General features: G+C 48.3%; 1 protein-coding gene across 1 annotated transcript; it reads left to right on the top strand.

Moving 5' to 3' along the window:
• Window positions 1-7,406: 7,406 nt before the first annotated feature.
• On the top strand, window positions 7,407-17,473 carry LOC102050210 (serine/threonine-protein kinase SBK2-like). Its single transcript, XM_055705551.1, has 4 exons — window positions 7,407-7,496; window positions 15,183-15,372; window positions 16,125-16,327; window positions 16,596-17,473. The coding sequence occupies exons 2-4, from the start codon at window positions 15,192-15,194 to the stop codon at window positions 17,163-17,165; spliced, it is 954 nt and encodes a 317-aa protein (XP_055561526.1). The 5' UTR covers window positions 7,407-7,496; window positions 15,183-15,191; the 3' UTR covers window positions 17,166-17,473.
• The last annotated feature ends 1,083 nt before the right edge of the window (window positions 17,474-18,556 follow it).

Raw genomic sequence — 18,556 nt, 5'->3', positions numbered from 1 at the left:
AAAGAGTCGTTGTGGCTTCTGTAAAGGGAAAGCCTGCATCATTGTCATGCTGGGTTCTGTCAGGGTCTCAATAAGCACGGGGGGGGGGGGGGGATCCAGGAGACGTAATATATTTAGACTTCCAAAAAGCCATTGACAGGTTCCTTACCAGAAGTTATTAAAGGAACTAAGTTGCTACAGGGTTGGAGGAAAAGTCCTTTTATGGAATGAATGCTGGGTAAAGGACAGGAAGGAAATAGAGTGCATGGGGCACTTCTCAGGGTCAAGATGAATAAGCAGTGAGGATAGGACAGGACAGGACAGGACAGAATAGACTAGACTAGAATACAACACTATTTCAGTTGGAAGGGACCTACAATGATCATCTAGTCCAGCTGCCTGACTGTTGTGGTTTAACTCCAGCCACCAACTAAGCCCCACGCAGCCACTTGCTCACTTGCCTCACCGTGGGATGGGGGAGAGGATCAGAAGAGTAAAAGTGAGAAAAGTTGTGGGCTGAGATAAAGACAGTTTAACAAGTAAAACAGGAAAAAGGTCCTGGACTTGTCGTTACCCTATAAATGGGCTCATGCAGCAGTAGCCACAATAGATGTTGGGCATCATTGGCAAGAGTATTTAGAGTTAGACAGAGGATGCCATTTTAGCACTATATAAAACCTCCATGCATCCTGATCTTGAGCAGCGAGGGCGGTTCTGGTCTCTGTATTTCAAGAGAGACATGGGGGAGTTAGAGAAGGCACAGGGAAGGGCATCTACGGCAATCAAAAGGATGGAATAGCTGCTTTATGAGGAACTACAGAAAAGGCTGCAGCTCTGCAGTTTGAAGACAGGAAGGCTCAGAGAAGTTATCAGTGAGGTTTATAAAATCTTGAAGGTGGTTGGATAAGGTGAATGCAGATCTGTCTTTCACTAAATTCTGCGACATGAAGATGAGAGCTTCCCTCAGCTACCAAATAATTGTTTTCTAAAAGGCTGGCTTGCTGCCCACTCCTCTGGTACCATCCCACAGATAGAAGACTTCACAGGTGGTTCTTTAATAGAAATGACAAACAATCCAGGATGCCACTGTCAAGGGCTGGCATCAACTCCTTCTCTGGAAGCCCTCTGTCCTGTGACATCTCTGTTCCACCCACAAGGCAAACTCCCTCTCATCTTACCTCCTTGACCCACCTGAGAGCTGTCACCCTGGCAGGGAGAGACTGCAAAGGTGTCAAGACTCACCAGCTATTTAAACAGCAGGTATGGGGCTGCTCTGGGAGAAGTCATTGAAAAGCGGGGCCATGGAGCTTTTTGCCTTGTTAGCTTTGCCCAAGGGGTGCTGCAGCATACTTGTGCCACCACAGCATTTCATTAGCGGAATGAATGACAACAGCTGAACCAGATCAGAATAAAACACTGTTCAGTGCTATTATCCTGCCTGTGAGACCATCCAGTGGCAAATTCCATGTGGAAGATATAAGAGCAAGGAAGTATGTAATAAATCCACCAAATACTATCCTAGCTTCCAGCAGTCTGAGACAGATGTTGAATCTTTGTATTTAACCGTGCTTTTCCTCTGCAGCGTCTCCATCGACTTGTTATATGAAACCACACAAATGTTTACTACCCACACTCTTCTGAGGCAAGGTGTCCATGGCTGAAGGTGTGCTGCGTGAGGAAGCCTTGTGTTTGTTTTGGACCTGCCTTTAGTCCTTCTGTCTTTTGAAGAGACAGTGAGCAGTAGTTTATTTTCACCTTACTTATTCCCATTATAGTTTTATTATACCTATTTATTACAGCTATTACAGCTTCTCTTCTCTGTCACTTTTTCCTTGGAGAAGGCAGCACTGTTGCAGGCAGCTGGGAGCCCATGTCACTGGATGTCTTTCAGAGAAAATTGGACAAAACACTTTCCCAGAAATGACCGTGGCTGAAGCAGCCCTGGGACGGGCGCTGGGAAGCATAAATGGACCTCAAGGGGGGCCTCCTGGCACCATGATGCTGCAATGCCCCTGGCCAGTGCCAGAGCCCAGCTGACCTGGGTGTGCCCCAAATGTGCACCCACAAGTGTTCCTAGTCCTCTGGCCACCCAGACCTGTCAGAAAGCAGGCACTCGCTGCTGAAATCCCATGGGGGACACCTCCCTCCCTCCCAGTTTTGTGGACAGCCCCAGAAGAGTCCTATGCAGTACCTTGGCATGAGGTGAGACACTGACACTAGGGACAACGTCCCAGCAGCAGTGATCCCTAGGGGCTGGGTGGTGGAAGATGCTTTGCAGGGTGCTGGCCTACTGCCCTGTGAAGACGAAGCTGTAGACGTGAAGCAAGGTAGCACAGGAGGTATCAGCCTTCCTCAGGTACTGGGACCATCCTTTGCCTTTCAGCCCATTGCTAGAGGCAGACATGAAATTGCTGAAAAATTGAGAGGTTGACAGGAGCTATCACTTTGCCTTGCCCCAAGGGCACTGATAGGTCTTGATGGGCCTGACCAGCCTCACCTGGGCCCTCCACATGCAACTTTTGCCCATAGGACAGGAAGCCCCATTTTCAGCTCAGCTTTGGACTTCTACTACCTGCCTGAGCTGTATCATGGTCTGTCTACCCCTCTTTCATAGCTGTGTCTGGCCATGGATGCTGTTTGCACCCTGGCACATGGGCTGACTTCCTGGCTTGACCTCAGACCTGCCTGGCAGTCACCGGGCTGCGGCAGTCACCAGATACCACCTCTGGAACTGACCCTGACCTGCAAATCAACTTCTCAGTTGGAGCTTGGACCCCTTCATCACCACAAGCTCACCTTATGACGTGGACTCAGCTGAACCTGAGTCCATCCCTGGGAATGCGCTTTCACCTTGTGGGAAACTCTGGGATGAGCCTTGGCTGGAAAGCCCTTGTCCTGCCAGCCTTGTTATCTCCCTTGTCTCTGGCTCCTTGATGCATAGGAGCAGCTGGCCCCTCTCTCTACCCTGACAGAAGGACACTTTCCCAGCAAAACATGCTCTCCCACCAGTTCCCACTCCACAAGTCCAGCCTTTTTTCCTGCAAAGCCCCACTGCAGGGATCCCCTCCCCAGGATCTGCCTCCAGGCTGTCCAGAGCCCTGGCCAACTCAGCCTCCTGCGATGGCACCGTCTCACTGGGCGTGCTGCAAGCTGAGCTGCCACCCGCACAGGACAGTCCCTAGCCCTACCTGTGGAGACAAGCCATTGAGCTTCCGGAAGAAGGCTGATGTGCATCCTGGATACTGGATATTGTATCTTGTTTTAAGCCCTGCAGGACAGGCTGAGAGAGATCACAATGCAAAAGGTTAAAAATATAGCTATTGTGAGTCCCTGTCCTTGTGCTGGGGTGGAAGGTCACCGCACCAGCTTGCTCTGAGGCACTGGGATCAGTGCTCATGGATCTCCATGGATTAGCACCGCCTCTTGCAACCCACTCTGTACCCAACACACCCAACAGCAGCATGAAGAGAGCAGACTGAAAGTGGGACTGGGCAGGGTGTTTTGAAGCAGATATAATGGTCAGTGGATGACCAGAAGTTTCAGGTGTGAGGGGCTTTGACAAAGCTAGAGAGCATGGTTGGGAAGTACCTCTGGGGAGTGGGGCCTGGGACCAGCATGCGCATGTTGTGTTATCTGGCAAGCGAGGTGGGACATTGTACGGCATCATCAGGAAGGCGGCCAGCAGATTCCTCGGCGATGGCGTAGCTTTGAATGACCTCAGAGCACAAATGGTCTGCGCAGCTGGTGGACTCCTCTGAGCACCCTGCCTGTGCTGAAGAGAGGTCAGGGCCCCAGCTCTCTGTCCAGGAGGCAGCCCACACCCTGTAGCACCCTGCAGCACCCTGCAGATTGGCTTCCTAGCCTGCTCGCTGAGGGTGGAGGGGAGGAAAGTGCTGGCAACTCACAGAATTATTAATATAAGAAGTAGGAAGGCAATGGGGAAAGTCAAAGACATAGTCCCACCCCAGCATCAGGCCTAAAGCCGGTTCTGAAAAGGGCTGAGTGAAATGAGTACTGAAAATGAAAGAATTCTGAGTGCTCTAAAAAGCTGCCGTCAGTGGTGTTCTGGGTAAATGCTTATGGGCAGTTTGAATATACACAGACAAACTGATAGTTGCCATAGACTACAATATTAAATGAGCAGTGCCATTTTAGGTCCTAGTAAAGGAGCCTGATGCTCGCATTTCAGCATCTTTCTCTCACACATACCCCTGCTGATAAGCCTCCATACCACTGAAAAGTGTTCTTTTGGGTTCAAATAGCATCAGATCCTCCTAGATGCTGTTGGTGCCTCTGATAGTACAGAATGAAAACTAGAGTTAGGTGGGGTTTGGTAGCTCTGAAACAGGAGTACAGACCTTCTCACCCAGCTTACCTCCTGTGGAATTCACTAGTCATTAGCCACGGATATTGTGAAAAAGGGTTTACACTAAGGGCCACCACTTGAGAAACTGAGTGTCCTGTTAATGGTGCATTGGAATAGCTAAGCCAATTCTCTCAGTGGCTCTTTGGGTACTTGCTGGAGTCTGGTGGATTTCTCTTTGAAGGGGCAGTGTTCCAGTTGCAACCCTACATCTGGTACTGTGTGACTTTTGAGCACAAGCTAATAGGAAGCTGATCCTTTGGAGTTGTGTACGGTGTGTACTTGAAGAACTGCTGCTGTTCAGATGGGAGTGATATCGGCTGCTGTGTGTATGCCCAGGAAAAGGGATAAGGGAAGAGAAGGAGGGACTAAAGACATGTGGGAGAGTCCTTCTTGACTAGGTCCTTCACTGCAGCTGCTTTAGTCCAGCTGTTCCTCATACAGGTGTCACTGCTATGACTGTGTGACACTGGCTGCCACATCTGGCTCTTGGGAACATTCACATTCCATTGTTTTTCTGTGTGCTGCCTATTCTGAGTCAGGCATACAAGGGACAGGATATTTATTGTGCTAAACCAACAATAATTCAGAAGAGAAAAGGGATGCATTTTCACAAAGTATTTATTGTTAAGATATCATACGCCGTCCCCAATGCTTGCATGTGCCACAAAACATAAACATGCATCTGAAAGGCGTCTTTGCAGTGGACAATATTAGGCAAGCTGAACAGAAGTGCCATTAATGCCCACTTGTAATGTCTCTCCTTTTCCACTTTTCCTCTTCTGTTCACTTCCAACGGTTGCCTCCAGAGTTTGCCTGAAGGATGTGTAGAGATCCACAACTGACCTTATTGGAAGATTCTCTGTGGGTCTACCTATGGTGCTGAAGGCAAATTCTCCTGCATGGCTGATAGTGTATCCTCAAGTCCAAAGCCTGGAACTGACTTTCCAAAAGACAAAGGCAATCTTGATTACATCATATTTCCAGCTCTGCCAGTGCAGACTTTGACCAGTATCTTGACTGCCAGCAGGACAAAATGTGTGCAGCATGGGTGAGATAGGTGTAGGTGTTCAATTACAGAGGTCCTGAAATACATGAATGCTGACTTCATGAGTAGGACAGCAGGCCCTAGGACCTCCAACAGCTGCTCTGTGGCCAGTCCTCGGGGAGCAGAGAGCAGGGAGTCCTACACACACATGATACACACGCAGTACGTGACATTCTCCCTGTGTTGTGGGAATGCATGGCAAGCCCTGCAGATGTAGTGTTAGATGAACTGCAGGTAAGGTCCAAGACTGCAGCCAAAATGCTGCTTGTTGGTGCACTGCAGGTAAGGCTGTGAAAGAGGTAACTTCTCTGAGCCAAACCACTCGGCAGGTCCCACTCTTGGTAGAAAGGGAAAACATAGGGAATCTGTCTCAAAAAATAAGATGGAAAAAAATAGGAAGACTACAGTATTTTGTTCCTAGATCTGGAAGCAGGTTTGAGTTAGTGACTGGAGTGGAGGAGAGAGGGACTCGAGAGTCAGGGAACCTGGGCTACTTTCCCAGTGTTGCCTTGTATCTGTGGCTTCAAGCAAGTCCCAAGGGACACTGCTCAGTTCGACTTCTGACTTGTGTCTCCAGCACAGGCAACAGTCTCACCCATTCTGTCCCCCACCATTTATCCCAGTGCTGAATTCTTGCATATCGGCTAGGTTTCTTCTATACTCTCGCACCACCCCTAGCTGTAGTGTTCCTGCCTGTAAGGAGTTTGCACGTCGAAGGCTCCAGTCACTGCCGCATCCTTCAAGAATGGGTGTGAAGGGACAGTCTTGAACGGCACTAGACCTTTAGGTCATCAGCACCACAACTTCACTCTCCACCATTTACCCAGAAAACAGGGACAGCTGGGAGCCTGACTGTGCTGCTCCTCTTGCCTTCCAATTTGCACCATCTCTTAGTGGCAGCAGAGCAGTTTGCACAGGTCTGTGATGGCAGTCCAGTGCAACTCACCTGATTGTCTCTATGTGGGGCAGAGCACTGAGTCAGAAGCCTGTGAAGGTTCAGTCCTGTGCTGGAGACCCAGAGTACTTACGGTTGTGGGGGCTGCTCTGCTTTCTTCTGTTAGACTGTCTTCCACCTCCGTCCTCTCTCAGCGTTCCTCACCATACTGTGCCCCCAGAGGAAGCACAGAGGTTCGTCAGGGCAGCTTAAGCCTTTCCCTGCATGTCCCCAGCTCCAGGGAACAGGGAGGCCAGTGCTGTGACACTCCTATGCCACAGCTGCACACATCGCTGCTTCAGATACACAGATTGATCCATATCCTTGACAAAAACCCCCAGTGCTTCAGAGCCAAGATCTAGGGCTTGCATGGTGACCATGTTCCCGAGAGCTGATTTCCTCTCCATGCTCAAGTGGAAGGAAGAGGATTTTGGCACAGGACTGTAGTCCAGGTGGAGGTACTGAGAACAGGTGAAATGCCTGCAAATCATTGTAGTTACCATTAATAATTTCAGCTTCAGTGTAACACTCTGTAGTACTGGTGTGTGTGAGCCTGACCCACCAGGACCCACGAAGGGAGCTTGAACCAGCGATGGTTTGTGCCTCGTCTCCAATGCTTACTGACACAGGCAATTGTGACTGACGTGTCTTCGGCCCCTTTGGTAGCCAAGAGCAAGCTCTGGCAGCCCACGGCTGTTCTAAGCCCTGCCATCAGACACGTACTCTCACTTGGGACAGCCCCAGAGCAAGGACCATGCAGCAGCCTGGGGAGCTGCTTTGCTCCCTCAGCTGCAAGGGAAGCCCAAGCTGGAGGGAAGGGCTGAAAAGGGTGGGTCTGCCAAAGGGTCCCTGGGGCTTATGATGGTATGGCTAGAGCAGAAACAACCCCACCCCAGTCCCTGCCACACCTCCCCCTCCATAAACAGGGCAGATGGATAGCCCCTTTCTCCCCTGGTTCCCCCTCTTTTCTTCCCTCCCAGAGGTCACCTTCAGCAGGGAGGCAGCGTGCCCCAGGGCCAGAGCCATGGGGAAGGGGCGGAGCGTCACGCTTAGCCCCGTAATGCCTGGCAGCCCCTCCGGCTGCTCGGCGCAAGCTGAACCCAGCCCGGAGACTGCAGCGAGGGAAGCGAGGCAGCCCACGGCCGGCCGTCAGCGCTGCGCTGCTGGAGAAGGTGAGAGGCTTGGTACGGACTGGGAAGGCGAGTGGGAAGAGAAGTTACAGCCGTGGCAGGATGAATGAGACTGGACAGGCACGTAAAAGGGCACCCACCCCTCACAAATAGGTTTTGGAGACTCCGGTGTAGCACGCCGTCACAACGTGGAGTGCACCCGCTTTCCCACATCTGGTTGATGGTGAGCTCGTTAGGTGGCTCTGCCCCAAAAGGTTGCTTTGTGTCCGGTTGTGTCCGTTGGGATGGTGCCACAGTACCAGCTGGTTGGTTGGGAGGAGGGTGTGATGTGGCTTGTTCCAGTGAGATTGCTGCCGATTTCTGTCTGCGGAGGCTGCTGTGCGGAGATTGTGGCGTACTGCTTTTTGGGGAGAGGCTTTCTCTCTCTGGGGACCCTGCTAGGTGTTTCTGCCCAAGAAGAGCAATACGTAATACAGCTAAGGGGACAGTCATGCGGTTCTCCACGGTGAGATTAAACACTAGCCTGCTGACCAGTTTTAAGAAGCAGCTCATAAATGTACCAGCAATAAGGCCAGAAACAACCGCTGCGATAACATGTTCTGATCCCTTTTCTGCATTAAATGTGGTTTGCACTAGAGGACATTTTAAGGGGAAAAAAGTACCGCTCTTAATTTAAAAGTTCGAGAGATGGAAGGGTATTTTTCCATACTGTTTGATGAGGGTTTTTTAGGGGAAAATATCCCTCTTCACAAAATCTGCACCGCAACTGAGGTTGCCTCATTTCGGCTTCAGCTATTAGTTTTATTATAATGCTTTAACTTAATTGGGAGAGCCCTCTTCAGTGACATTCTAGTTCCCACAAAGGTACATACAGATGGTAGTCTCAATTCTTTGCTATCTGTTTGATAAGCTAAAAAGACTGCTCCCCTGGAAGTTTCCCCTGTAATTGTCAGCCCTGTTGCCTTGCTCATGGTTTTAATCTGGTCCTTTTTCCATCAGACTCTGGACACCAGGGCTAGCTTGCTGAACTGTGATCTCATCAATACCATAAAAAAGAAAGAAAACATCCAAGAACTAATTCTGTTGACCCATCAGCTGTCCTTCAGAAGAATTCAGGAAATTTACCCTAGAGAAACCAAGATTTCACATAAGTATATTTTTAACATTCCAAAAATATCATTAAAAAGTAGATAAAGAAGAATGCAAAGCAGAGCAAATGGAAGGAATGCACTTCTAATAAAAATATGAAATCCACTGGTGCATGATACTCTCAGTTCTAGCGCAAAAGTCGTTAGCAGGTGGCCAGCTCTTAAAAAATACAGCTTTCCTAACTCAGCTGATTTTCAGAGATTAAATTTCAGACTGTCTCAGGGCATCTGTGTATAGGAACCTCTGCAGAAACTAGAGTTCACTGTAAGAGGCATATCGCCTCAGAGCAGATCTGTTATTTTGTTATAATCTATCTTAGTCTATGTAAAACTGAATGGCTATATCTATTTTTTCATTTACAGTGAAGCTCATTTTCTTAATTTAGCATCTGGAAAATGCCATTTTGCCACTCACTGCTGATGTTTCCTGTGTCTGACACTTTTTGGGCATTCTCTTCAATACTCTTGCAGAACGAATGCAAAAGTGGAATCTGAAACATCAGTAACCCTTGTACTGTTATTCTCTTAGACTTGTTTCTGTATCTTTAAGTTGTGTATCTGTATCACTGTAGATATTTCTAGTGCAATTCTGTATCATCCTACATACTAAGGCTTGCCAAGGAAATGAGGCTGTACCAGATCTACATTTTTGAGTTCACACGGTGCCCATTTTATCTGCAAAGCAGCATGAAGAACTTAGAATTGTCTAATTAATAACACGTTAATTTTTATTCTGTCACTCAATACCAGAATAAACTCTTGACTTCTTTGGTTGTTTGAAAGGTGTTTGTATGTGTGTATGTGCATGTACTAGTTTGATCAAGCAATGCATTATCTACCCAAACCCATTTTGTGTCATTTGCAAACATTTTCTGGATGATTTCAGTGCTTTCCTCTAGATCTTCTAGATCATTGACAAAGGTAAAAAATTATAACAGAGTCAGGATTTAATAAAATGAATTGTGTAGAGTGAGGACACCAATAAAATACATTAATATCCACTGTATTTGGCTTATTTTAAAATCCAGTAAAAATGTGTGGCTTCTTGGTTTTGACCAATGCCAAGATGAATTTGTACAGGTAGCTTTCAGGGAATGATGAGTGGGTGGGATGTTTCTGGCAGGTGCTCTATGAACCAATACTGGGCTGAGCACTGCTCCAAAGTCCCACCAATGACTTAGAGGTCAATGGAAAGCCCCCACAGGTAGGGTCCTTACACAGCCCCTAGACAGAAATGAACACGGCACTTAGATAACAACAGAGACACCAAGTGATGTGAATTACTTGATACACCAAGTCTGTTTGAGCAAAATGTGCTTTATTAAACATGGTACAAAAGTATTCAGGTAGAAACGAAGCAGGCAGCACCCAAAAAGTGACTTAAAGAGGGAGTGGACTTTTTCCTGAAAAAAAACCCCAACAGTAATTTGGAAAAACTTTGGAGTCATAATGGATGTATAAGGTAGTGCAGCTTCTCAGTGTGACGTTCCTGCAAAAAGACATCTTGGGACCACAGCATAAGGCAGAGGGTAATTCTAGCTGAATGCGTCACAGGAGGCGTTCCCTCAGGAGCAGCTGGTGTTTTAATGGGGGGTGTGTGGTGTGCGTGTGTGTGTGTGTGAAAAAATGGTGAGGCTTCAGAAAAGAGCCATAAGATAGATTTGAGAGCTGGAGAATAGGCCTTGATTTAAGAATTGGACAGAAGGTTGCTTGAAGGCATTTAACCAATAAGAAGACTGAGAAGTGTCTTGATCAGAGAGCATGGAGATGTTTATTCAAAATTCAAAATTTTGATGTTTATTCAAAATTCAAAATGTGACAACAATTTCTGGAAGCTTCCTACCTGTTTTTTAACTAACTGATGTGGTCACCCCAGAAGTAGAGTGTGCCAGATGGTTTGTGAAGCCTAAATAAAGCATCGGTTAAATACATAGTCTGAGTTTCAGGCTGTACCCTGCTAGTTTTACTCAATCTAGTTTAAAATACGTTCTCATAGGCTGTGGTCATACCTCTGACCACAGTGCATATAAACCCTGCAAGAGTCAGGAGAAATATAACAGGCACCAAAAAACTCTTCTCTGGCTGAGAAATTTTAGCAGCAGGTTAGGTAAATTCAGATTAGGATATCATATAAATATGTAACAGCAAGAATATTAACACTGGCTTTTATATATAGTTGACCAAAGTTTGTCTTTGGATCAAGCCTGCATGACTTTTTGTAAGAGGTGCCCTAAATGTTGGTTATTGAGTTAGGGTTAAAGCTCTGTAGAAGATCAGACAAGAAAATGGACCTACGTGCCATACGCTCAAGGCCATTTTTAATGGAGTGTCTTTGATATGAGGAGAGGCTGAGACAGCTGAAACTCTTCAGCTTGGAAAAGAGAAGGCTCAGAGGGAATCTTGTTGGTGTATATAAATACCTGATGAGAAGGAATGAAGAAAAGGGAGAAAAAATTTTCTCAGTAGTGCTCATTGACAGGGCAAGAGGCAATGTGCACAACTTAAAATGAAGGAATTCCATGTAAACAGAAGAAAACATTTTTAAAAAAAAAAACAACCAAAAAGCTTTGGGGGTGGTCAAACAGCATGATAGGTTGCCCAGAGAGGTTGTGGAATGTCCATCTGTGGAGATATTGAAAACTCGACTGGACACCTTCCTAGATAACCTGCTACAGCTGCTGCTGCTTGAGCAGGAGAATTGGATTAGATGATCTCAAGAGCTCCCTTAAAGCCTAAAACCCTCTGTGATCCTGATGTCATAGCACCATCTCTGTTACACAGAGATTATACTGTCTTTGGCTCTTGACATGTATGAAGTGCTTTATTGGACCAAATATATTAATCATTTTGGTTGAAGAATAACATTTCCTAGAATAACATTTCCGGAATAACATTTCCTAGACTAAGATACTATATCTCTGTCGGCTGGCTCCTTCTCAACTCAGGAAGCTAGGAAGCATCTGAGATAGTGGAAGGGGGGTGAATTTCTTGCTGCTGTAATCAGAGACTCTTTTGTGGAATTAGGGTTTTTCACATATTGACAGCCTGGAAACAGGACCCCTAGCAGGGATGAAGACAGTAAGGACAGTGGAGGAAAGAACAGTTTTGAAAAGGACCCTCCTTTCTATCTTCAGTACAGCACAGCCAAATGGTGAGTGCATCCTGGCCAGGCCTGGTGGCCTCCTCCCCAGTGCTTGTCATTCTGCAAAGGGCAAATGGCACTCTAGAAGGTAACAGAGACAGGTGCAGAGCACGCAGGCACACTCTACTCAGTAGTGACCTAAATCTGGCTCTCACTGAGCTTCCTAGCTAATGGCAGTGGTATCTCAGGGAAAGACCTGACACCTTTGGCTATTCCTTGAGGTATGGACTGCATCCTGTAATCAATTTACTCAAGGGCAGCAAGAGCCAAAGCCTGCAAACTGTTCTGGAGTGACCACAGCTGGGGCTTCATTCATATGAAGCCCTGATCAGACCCACAGGATTGTCACTGTTCCTCAAGATGCTCTACTCATATCCTCCGGTTGCTCTGTTTTTCCAGGCTATTTCACTTTGATGTTCTACTCTGTACCCAGACAATCTGCCCTCCCATGCCAATGGGGCCATGTATGGAATTAAGGATCCTTGCAACCTGTATTGCAGCTCACTTGAAATATGGAGTGGAAAGACACAAGAGCTTTTTGGAATGTTTTTTACTGCAAAACCTTATGGACTGAAGTGTATTGACTCCCAAAGCTGGAGTGAAAACCAAGAATACACAGAGAAGCACATTGTCCCATTCACAAAAGCAAGTTTTCACACAGTAAATAGGAAAGAATGAATTAATCATATAAAAAACAGAGTAGATGAATCATATAATAAATAATTCAATACAAATAAAAACCAGATTAATGAATAGATATTGAAAATTATATAATTATTGAATAATACACTAAGTGGATGCAGTGAAAAGATTCTAACTTTGGGTTAGATAGCACTGATAGTTGGCTAGGCTACAAGGGAAGAAATTTTATCTAACTGAAGTTTGAGAAATTAAGTTATGTGAGAAGATCATGAACTATTTGCTGACAAGAACTTGTATATGACCATGAATTTGATATAGGAGGAACACTGTCTTACAGAAAAGATCTTCTGATATTTTTTTCACAAATATAAATCTAATGTGTTCTGCACAAGACAAGCAGACGTCTCCCCTGTTGTTCCACTCCCCATTTAGTGCGGCTTTACCCTATCTAATATCAAAGAGAGGTCTATGCCTTTCAAAGTTCTATTACATTTTAAGTTTTTTCACTATGTTCCTAGCTAGGACTCTTTAAAAAGCTTTTTCAACTGTTTGTTTTAACATTTCAATGTGGCAACACCATCTTGGAAATGTTAGTGGCCGTGTGGGTCCATTTGTGGGTTCTGCGATGCCCTTGCTGTGTGGAATTTCACAAGCTGTGCTGGCTGGGCAGCAAACAGGAGGACATCAAAGCAAATTCTCTAAAATACTTTTCAGACTGTCTTCCCCTGCAAATTTCTCCCCAGCCTTCCATTCATACCCTCCCATGCATGCATTTGTTCATTGTTGAACTCCCTGTGGACTGTACTAACTGTGGCTGCTGTTGGCTCTCACATCAAGACAAAGCCTTTGCAGAAAAATGGAGCCAATTACTTTGTGCTTCTGAATTGGATAAGATTTAGCAGTGCTGTCTAGGCAAGAAGGGAAGGGAAAAGAAGGGGAACTGTCCCACAAATAGTCCCTGTCTCCTATACAATTCCAGCCTTTTTGTAGGTTGCTAGCAGCAGTGGGGGCTGGGACCTGAAGGAACTGTAATAAGCTCTGTCACAGATAGAGTAATATAAAAACTAAGGGAAAAGACTTAATTCTTTCTGTTCCCACTCATATTCCCAGGATGCCATATTCCTTTTGAGCAATGTGAGGTCCTGTTTCCTCCCCAGAAAGGCATCATGTGATATGCCTTTATCATGGAATATTTGATGGGAAGAGATCCTGAGTTTGTAGGTGCAGATATGAGCCACTGGGTTTACATCAGAGCTCTGGCTCACTGCACAGTGTGTAAGACTCATCTGAAAATGCTGCAGCACTCAGGCTCTTGGGCTGCATGCTGGGGTGCCTTAGGCAAAGTGCTACCAGCGGGTCGCGGGAGGTGATCCTTCCTCTATTCAGTGTTAGTGAGGCTACATCTGGAGTAGCAGGTCCAATTCTGGCCTCCTCAGCAGAATGATATGGACATACTGGAACACATCCAGTCTGTGAAGATGATTAAGATATTGGATCATCTCTCATACGAGGAGAGGCTAAGAGAGTTAGGACTTGTTTAGCCTCAAGAGGAGAAGGCTCAAGGGAATCATATTATTGATGTGTGTAAATACCTGTAAAAAAGACACAGACAGAGTTTTCTTAGTGATACAGAATGACAGGACAAGAGGCAGTGGGCCTGAAACACAGAATTTCTATTTAAGCGTAAGAAAAAGTTTTTTTTTCCATAATGGTGACCAGACATGAAGAAGTTACCCAGAGCAGTTGTGGAGTTTCCATTCCAGGAGATATTCAAAACCAGTCTGGACACAGTCATGAGCAACCTGCTTTAGTTAACCTTCCTCTGAGCAGGAGGTTGCACTAGGTGATCTCCAGAGGTATCTTCTGACCTTGACCATCCTGTGACTCTGGTTCTGTGACCTTGCTCCAAAGCCAGGATGGGTTCCCAGGCCTGGAGTGCCTGTGTTCAGAGCATAGGGAAATAGTCATGGGGAGAGTGCTGCCACAGGTGCCTTAAAATGCTGCCTTGTAGCTGGCTGAGGGGACTGAAAAAGCATTTCTCTGAAATGGGTCAGAAGCAGCTGGCTGTAGCTCAAAATGCCATTGAAGTCCAAGCTTCCTTCCTGCCTAAGTTCCTTGGCTGCACAGATAAGTGACTTTGGGTCAGAAATGTCAGCAGATGTGTCATCAGTCAGAGGTACTGAGCAACCTTCGACTTGCTCAGAGCACACTGGCTCTGACTAGCAGTCCCTTTTCTATAATGGGCTAGCTGTGCCTCTGCCTGAGGGGCAACTGCCTCAAGGACTTTCTTCAATGAGCAGTAGGGGTGGGTTTCTGAGTAGAGAGACACGGTCTTGCTGCAATAGGCTAAGGAGAGCAAGAGGACTGGGTCATGCTTGATAATCTGGGACCCTGCTAATGTTTTGCTTGTTGCCTAACACTTTGAAGACTAGAGTAAGAGGAGGCCTGGAAGGCCAAGCTTTAGTATAGCTGGCACAGAAAGGTGATCCAGGTCTTTGAAATTAGAGGCTCCAGGGATTTCAATTACAAGAGTAAAGCACCTGCCTGGAGGCCAGGAAGGATTAGAGGACTGAAGGAGGTCTTCTTCAATAAAGGGACCTTTTATATGATGAGGGTCTTTGCCCAGAGGTGTACTGTATAAAAGCACAAGCTCAACTCTAGCACAGCTACAAGAGTGCTCAGTCTCCAAGTGGCAGAAATATCCCCTGCCATGGCAGGATTTACATGGCGTGTCCAGTCTGGTTTTTTTCTGTGCATGTTGTGATGTTCCTGACTTGGGCTGTGGTGTTTCTGCAGCGCTCATCAATGGCCAAGAGCTCAGCTGTGGCAGCGGCAGGGACAGCAGCACCAACAGTGCTAGATGAGCTTCTGGAGATCACAGCTCAGAGCCTGGTGCGCACCGAGGTGGCCGAACACTATGAGGTTATCAAGGAGCTGGGCAGGGGCAAGTATGGCCACGTGATGCTAGTGACCCACAGGCAGAGAGGTAAGGAACCGACTGCGCCCGATGAGCTACTGTGCCTTGCCTCCTCTCTGCTGACCAGGGCGCTGGGTGGGCTGGTGGCTCCTTGCGGCCAGGCACCAGGTACAATGGGGGGTCCCCAGGGAGACCGGTGGGGTAGAGACCTCCCCAGCCAGGGATCATCCCATTGCACCCGGCCAAGGAGAAGGTGATGCCAGGGGGCAGCCCAGAACATCAGGCAAGGTTACAGTGAAGCAGCAGGTCCAAGGTCAAGCTGGGATGTCAATCCACAAGTCAGGATCAATAGGGTTCATGGCTAGGCACCACTGTGGGTGTGATACAGCTGGAAACCAGCAGTCCCACCACACAGCTCAGGCAGAGTGTGAAGCCCCAAGCCTGAACTTCAATGGTGCCCTAAGGCCCATGGAGAGAATGTGTGAGTGGGGGTCCTAGGTGGGGTTTGCCAGGCTGTTAAGGCCTGTGAGTGCCCAGAGGCCCTGACACTACGCTTCCTCATCCCAGACTGATGGCCCATGTAGCCTGAAGTTCCCTTGCTCTGCCCGGTGCTCCTGTGCATGCCCTGACTGGCTCAAAACTCACACTGGCAATGCCTGCTCCCAGATCTGGTGTCCACAGGATATAACCACAGAAAGCTTCATCCCAGAGACTTCCCTGTGGCTGTGAGTGTTGAGACCCATGGCTACTCAGTGCCTTCTCTGTCTGGCCTTGGGGTAAGTGACTTTCAGGGATGTCTAACCCACTCTCCCCATCCCCAGGGACTCCTATGGCTCTCAAGCTGCTACCCAAAGCCAGTACCAAGCTGCACACCTTCCTGTACGAGTATTGCGTGGCGCTTTCCCTTGCCACTCACCCTGCCATCATCGGCATGTTTGGAATTGCCATTGAGTCCAGCCAATACTATGGCTTCCTCTATGAACCAGCACTGCACAAAGACCTCATTTCTATCATCAAACCCCGGGTAAGTGAGCGCTGCTACAAGGCCATGGGAACTGGGACTGTCCTCCTGTCTGCCTGTCCCTGTGTAGTCTGCCTGGGTCGGAGGGAGGGCGATAAAGGCAGTGGGCTGTGGGTCTCTCTGGGGTCTATAGTGTTGAAGCAGCTTCAGGCTTGCAAGACCAGAAATGCAAAAGTGTCCCCCAGTGTAGAGCACGCAGGTGACAGCGCAGCTGGCAGGGCTGCCAAGGTGCCCCACGTGTGCCATACCGCCTGCCTCTCTCCCTGTGCAGGACGGTATCCCCGAGCCAGCCGCGAAGCAGTGTGCCAAGCAGCTTGTGAGCGCGCTGGAGTTCATCCACAGCCGAGGGCTCGTGTATCGTGATGTCAAGCCTGAGAACGTGCTGCTTTTTGATCCCGAGTGCCGGCGCATCAAGCTGACTGACTTCGGGCTTACACGGCCTAAGGGTACCAAGCTCAAGCTGGTGGCAGGGGTAATCCCCTACACCGCCCCCGAGCTGAGCAACACCACTGATGCCCAGGGGGTGCCCATTGACACCAGCTTGGATGCCTGGGCCTTCGGCGTGCTGCTTTTCTGCCTGCTGACAGGCTACTTCCCCTGGGAGCAGAGCCTGCCAGATGACCCCTTCTTTGAGGACTTCATGCTGTGGCAGGAGACAGGCCTGGAGGAGGACCTGCCCCGCCACTGGAAACGCCTGACGGCTGAGGCTGCCCTGATGCTGCGGAGCCTGCTGGCCCTGGATCCCACCAAGCGTGGCCCTGTCAGTGGGGCGCTGCGCTATGTGGATTGCCCTTGGAGGCTGGAGGATGGGCACAGCGAGGAGGCTGTGGTGAAGCCCTAGAGCCTGCTCCCCATGGGAGGAGGGAAGGCATGCCTCACCTGGCAAGGGGCTGTGGGGTCTGGGGCATTACAATGGCCCGGGCGTGAGAGGCCATGATGACCCAGAGAGCAACTTTTCTGCAGTACTCTCCCTGCTGTCATGGAGCCAGGCTCCTTCCCCCCCTGATGGTCCTAACCCCATGGCTGCCCAGTGCAACTTCCTCGTGTTTCCTTGGGGCTCGAAAACATCTCCTTCCTCTTGGAAATATCTATCTGCATGTGAGGCACCTCTCGCTTCCTGACAACAGGGACTCCAGGGCATTTTCTAGGGGCTGCAGCACCTGCCTTGTCTCAAAATAGAGCAAAACATGTACTATTGTGTTTCTGTATGTGGCTCTTTTTCCCTCATAACAAAAGGCCTGTGGGGCCCCACTTGCTGTGGGGGAGCAGGGGCACGACAGAACCTGCGCAAGGCAGGGGCCACCCCTGGATGCTGCCTGGGCCTCCATCAGGATCCTTGAAGGGTGGCTTCAGGATGGTGGGTTAGAAGTGCTGGGGACCCCCCAGCATATGACTGCAGATGGTAGCTGGGGACTGATGATGGTGTTGAGAAGGTGGTGGGAGCCATGGAGGTGGAGTGCTGGAGAAAGCCGCTGGGAATCACACATTGTAACCTACCCACTGCCATAGGTTTCTTCCCATTTCCTTGTGTTCAGAACCAGCTAACAGACAGGCTCTTGTGCACAGAGGTTGTTAGCAGCAGGAGTCTTAGTGTTAGTTTGCACAAAAATTCCCCTCTAATTCCTGCCACTTAGGAGAATGGCCTTCTGCAAACACTGAGAGCCCTGGTAAAGCACAGTTCACCCCTCTGCCTCCCTGAGTGGCTTAGGTGCAAGTGGAAAAGTGAGCTCACTCTCATGAACATCCACATGTATGATTGAGCTAAGAAGACAGTAGCACTGTGAGGGTGGTTGGCCTGGGCATCACCGGGAAAGGCTAACAGAGGAGCTGTAACCACAGGTTACATAAATTTATCTGTATGAATAACCCCATCAAAATTGCCTTAGTGATACCTCCTAGCAGTCCTACACCATTGCCTTGCTCTCACTCCTCATCCTCCTCCAGACTGACTGCTCTCTCCTCGTAGAGCCAGCCCCTCTGTACAAGCCTCCACTACCACTTCTTCCTTGCTCCTATTCTCCTGAATCCTCCAGTCCCAAGAAACCATTTCCAAGACTATCCAATGCCAGCCCAAGCACATCTCCTCCCTTATACTGCCTTCAGGTTCTAAGAGAATTTTCTTCATGCTCTTGTAGATGCCTGGTTACCCCTCTGCAAGACTTTTCTTCTCCCATTTCCTTTCACTGCTTTAACCCTTCCCCAGCAACACACCCTTCCTAATCCCGCAATGTC

Source organism: Falco cherrug, chromosome 3, assembly GCF_023634085.1.
Source record: "Falco cherrug isolate bFalChe1 chromosome 3, bFalChe1.pri, whole genome shotgun sequence".
NCBI classification, from domain to species: Eukaryota; Metazoa; Chordata; class Aves; order Falconiformes; family Falconidae; genus Falco; species Falco cherrug.
The sequence above is the reverse complement of the archived record's forward strand: the minus strand, read 5'-3'. Positions and strand labels throughout refer to the sequence as shown.